General features: G+C 41.6%; 1 protein-coding gene across 1 annotated transcript in view; it reads right to left on the minus strand.

Moving 5' to 3' along the window:
• LOC116389012 (Down syndrome cell adhesion molecule-like protein 1 homolog) overlaps window positions 1–5,000 on the minus strand; it is a 53,216-nt gene that overhangs the window by 41,743 nt on the left and 6,473 nt on the right. The window contains exon 2 of the mRNA XM_031857397.1: window positions 1,273–1,593. Within this exon, the coding sequence (XP_031713257.1) occupies window positions 1,273–1,593 (321 nt within the window). The remainder of the gene's footprint in view (window positions 1–1,272; window positions 1,594–5,000) is intronic.

A 5,000-nucleotide genomic window follows, 5' to 3' on the forward strand; every position in this document is an offset into this window, starting at 1 on the left:
GGGCAATAGATGCAGTGTAACTAACATCCAGCTGTAGCTTTGTTCCAGCTGAGGTTTGATCTAACTGTTTGGTGAAGTATTTCTGCTAGTTCTGGAGCTGCACGAACCCAAACCCCCAGATGCACTATTTTACTTTAGACGAGGTCTCGCTTATTAAAGCAGCCTCCCGCGGTCCAATCAATGGAAAGCACCAATTAGGTTTGTTAATGAGAGATAATTAAAGAAGTGTGCTGTGGCTATATTTAGTCTGGCACAAGAGGACAGTTTGAAGAACGAGGAAGCAGGGAGGAGAAGGAGGACAGAAAAGAGAATATGATGGCAACAGAGGCAGCTTTTGGTCAAAATGTCCAAAAATAGACTGCCTATAATATCTACTAGTTATTTATCAATGTATTCTGTATGCTATCCGAGGCTTGAAATAATTATTTCTTCTCTTTCCCCAACGAAAAAAGGCCAGAGATATTTTTGTATGTACAATCAAATTATATATATATATATATATATTAAAAGTATATGAATTAAAATCCCCTTGTTTTAGGATAGCATACATAGCTGTATAAGATGGTGATAACATCACTGACACTGAACTGTATCTGCTTATAGGTGATGAATTACTTTTCTCACTTTGCTAAGCTTTAAAAAGCATTCCTGTGAAGTTCCTGTTGGCTTTAATTGTACTGACCTTTTAAGAAGTGAAGGACTGTCAATTAGGATGAATTGGTCATGTCATATAACCTACATTCACCCTTTTTCCTCCTCATATGGTCTGGTTCATCTACAAATCACGTTGGAGTTGCTACTTAACTCTAAGGACTGCAGGGGTTGTGTTTTGGATTTCATCTTTCCAGATGGTGCCATGCTGTAGATGCAGCTGAAGGGGTTATGTCGGTATAAAGTCCAGTGGTTCATCACCAGCTCAGTCAAATAGGTGTGAGTGAAGGCCGAGGCCTAGCGTAGTATGTGATGCAGATGTTCTCTCTGTAGACTGTGTTCTAGGTCAATCTGTGTTCAGGTCGAGATGGGCTATTTTAGGGCAGGTGATTCTGTGTGTGGGTAGGGCTTTTTGCAGCTGCCAATCACATCTGCTCTACTTTATGCCTTCACAACTGTCCCTTTTTGCCTTTTTGCTCCATTCCTCATCATGTTGTGTCTAACTTTGGCCTTTTGATCCATAACCGCCCCCCCCCCCTTGTTTCATCTCAATCTTTCAAATCCGTGTGTCTTGCTTTACTCTCAGGCCAGTTCCCCTTCCTGACAGTGGTTCCAACTCACCAGCTTTGATGCGGATGTTGGGGCTGCGGATCTTGCCAGCTTGGTTTTCGGCAGTGCAGAAGTAGTCGTTGTCGTGGATGTAGCTGTTGTAGGCTGAGGGCGAGAAGGGGTACAGTTGCAGGGTGCCATTGGCGTGCACGTGCCGGATGTGGGGCACGTCGTAGATGTCGTCGCCGGTGGCCAGGTACCAGCGCAGTATGGCACTGGGGGTGCCCCCTGCTGGACAGGGCAGGGACACCCCCACCGAGCTGGAGTAGGTTACCCTCTGCAGGGAGGCATTCACAAAGTACAGCCTGGTGGAGCCCACATCCTCACTGTGTACTGCAAGAGGCAAACATACAACACAACATCACTTATCAGACCGGGATGGAGGTGAGAGGTCAACAATGAGTTGTATGCTCTGTATACAGTGTGTAAACACTCAAATAAGAGCTAACAGGATTTCCACCGCAACTGATTTAAAGCAATCGGCATCACTTTAATGGACAATAAAATGGACAGAGAGGGAATGTCCTTCAAATGTGTTGCAAAGTAATCATAACAAATATATGTCAAATGTCCAGCTGCAAACATCAGTCATGTGATTCAGAAAGCCAGGGATTTGGGCTAAAGCCTGTGATGATTTAGATGGATCGGAGGGAGGAGGAGCCTGTTACCTCCGTACAGTGGACACGTACACAAACAAAGACAGAGAGAAAGGGAACTCGATGATAGGTTATGTGATTGGAATTTCTATGCCAGACGCAGAGATTTAAGTCTATTTAATCTCCTGACATATTTAACACACACATACACACATGCACACACACACACACACATATATACAGGAATGTTCTTCATTGGCACTCAGATTAAACACATACAGCTCCAGCAGAGAAAGGAGAGTGAGAAGAGGAAAGTAAGTGTGGGGGGGGGGAAGTGTCTTAAATTTGGGGTCATAATGGGAAAGATTAGAAGATAAAGGGTGTGGGGGACACTGTTGACGGACAGATGTGGACTTTAACCACCGCTGCTGCTAAATGATATCATCTAAGACACATCACCCCACTACATGTTCACCCTGTTAGTTCAGTTCAGCACAGAAAGTCTGTTAAACATCCAGGAAGATACTCAAAGATTTTGATCCAAACTGGATGAAATGACCAGTCAGCATACAAGTTGTTGTTGTTTAAACCAAGACTGTTTTTTTTTTTTTACAAAATTTAATTCATGTATTGTTCCTCTATTTCTCGCCTATTAAATTATGTTTATTGAAATTGTGGAATTTTTAAAACGTCAATAATTATTACAAAAATTATTTAAAATTCTCAGTAGTAAAATCTAGAAGTTTGAATGTATTGATATGAAATTTTGATTAATTTAACTGAATGATTAATTTTAAAGTGTATTAGTTATCACTGACATTTAATAATGTCGCAAAATCTTAATTTTGACAAACCTTAAGGTCTTTCAGTGGTCACAATGATCTTTGTGCTTTTATTCTTAATCCTTACTAATGATCATTAGTTAATTTCATGAACTGTTTTTGGTGTGATTTCAAAACAGATCAGATTCTTCTTTACTGGAAACATCTTGTATAAACGTTTGAAGGTCTAGGACTCAAATATATAAAACAATATGTCAATTATTTCACAGTTCAGCACAAAATGTGACAGAAATATCATGAAAAATAAAACTAGAGATGTGACTACAAAATGATTAACACACAGTATGCATTTATGATATGTGATATTATCATGTAATATAAAGAAAAGCAGCAAATGCTCATGACAGAGACCACAACTACAAAACAGAAAAATGTCTTGATTATTTGGCCGCTGTTTTTCCGAGGATTCCCTTATTGCATAATTGACTAATTGTTTTTTTTTTTTTTTTTTAAATCTAAAAGGTTTCGAGTATCCTGTGATCCTGCTATTTTCCACCTTCGTAATAACACCCACAGCTGCTCCCTGCCCTCGGGGTACAAGAACATGATTATGGTCTGTGACAGAGGTACAGATATCTTCAATGTCTGCAGACAGAAGTTGCAATACTTGGATTGATAATCACATTATTTCTCATCATCACCTCTTTAATCTGGTTATTATGCTGCATCAGCTAAATGATGCTTTTGAACTAGGGGCTTTGTCACATCATTTTTGAATACTCATTAAATCATGCTGTAAGGTTGAGGGAACAGTATTATGAGAGAAATATTCCCGTTGTTCACACCGTTCTTAGGTTTTCACAGGTACACGAAGCACAATACCCAAAATAGGCCTAGTTGTGAGAGTCAAAACCATCTGTGTGAACAGTGACTGTTAAGTTTGTGATATTGATGCAGAGAATCACAAAGTCCATCAGACATGACCTTCTGGAACACTAAAATCAAACACAAGCAATAAGGAGTGAGAGCAAATAACATATCTGACCATCGAAATATTAAGACTTAGTTCAAGCCTCGTCTTTGACGAAGCGTGGCTTTAAGCCATGTGTGATGTACACGGAAAAACATTAACACAATAAATCACCGCCATCAACAGTGTCACTGCTGAGTGGCAAGAAACTCAGTGCAACAGATCAAAGAAAGACGCAGCGATCGCATCCATCCAGGAGGGTTCCTTAATAACTCCAGCTTCCTTTCAAAGAAGTGCTACAATCCCGAGTAGACTGCAGATTGATAAAGCTGGACAGAATGTTACAGATGGTATATGAAAATGTGTCTGGTAGTCCAGTGGTGGGCTACAAAAACCAGGTCAGACTCCCTCCCCTCTGCAGATTACTGATAATGGCCCCTGAGCATAAAGCCCATATTAAAGATTGCAATATCTATAATCTCCCAATGGGGGGACAGGACTAAAGTGGAGGAGTGAGGGGGTCACCCTGAGAGCTGAGGGGGGCTGGGCAGCAGGAGAACCTCTCATACAGTAGATTATATGGCCTGGGGGGCGTGGGCACTGGGGGGCTGGGGAGCAATGGACTGATGGAGCGGGAAGTGGAATAGAAAGGGGATCAGAGCAACTCCCACCACTCAGAGTCAGTCAAAACCAGGCAAACCACACATGAACTTTACACACACACACACACACACACACACACACACACACACACACACACTGCAAAAGCAGCTCTGAGCACTCAGTCACACTGGGAGGAGACGAGACAGAGCGGGTTGCCATGGTGGCACTGGCACTTGAAAGCTGTGACTGAATAAAATAAACAATGCAACAATTTAACTGAACAACCCTCTGAACAATCTAAATTTACAAATTTAAAGTCACCAAAACCCACAGTGTATGAAATATTTGCAGGTCGCAAAACCAGCTGCTACAGATGAGCAAGTAGTTATTTACAGAAGGTTTGTAAAACAATTGTGTAAATGCCTGATCTCCCAGAACTGAGCAGGCTGGTCCGCTATAGGATTAAAAAACTGCTGTCTGATTAGATGGTGTGGTCAGGCATATATCACACTGGCACAGTTCTGGTTTGTGCCAGCCTGGCGGACTTTCCAGTTCATTTAAAACCAACATACATTACATACCGCCTGTGCCAACCTGTACAGACGGCTTGAGTGGCAAGAAAACAAAAATGCCACATGTAGCAACAGTAAGGTTAACGACGGAGATCGCATGCAAGTACTGAAATGTCAATATCAAAGATGAAATTCAAGTTGGGCCAGTGGCACTGCTGGCACTCACCATAACAACGCCCAGCTTTTCAAATTGAGCCATTTTCCCCACAAGAGCATG

The sequence above is a fragment of the Anarrhichthys ocellatus genome, unplaced genomic scaffold, assembly GCF_004355925.1.
Source record: "Anarrhichthys ocellatus isolate YVR2014 unplaced genomic scaffold, GSC_Weel_1.0 scaffold18, whole genome shotgun sequence".
NCBI classification, from domain to species: Eukaryota; Metazoa; Chordata; class Actinopteri; order Perciformes; family Anarhichadidae; genus Anarrhichthys; species Anarrhichthys ocellatus.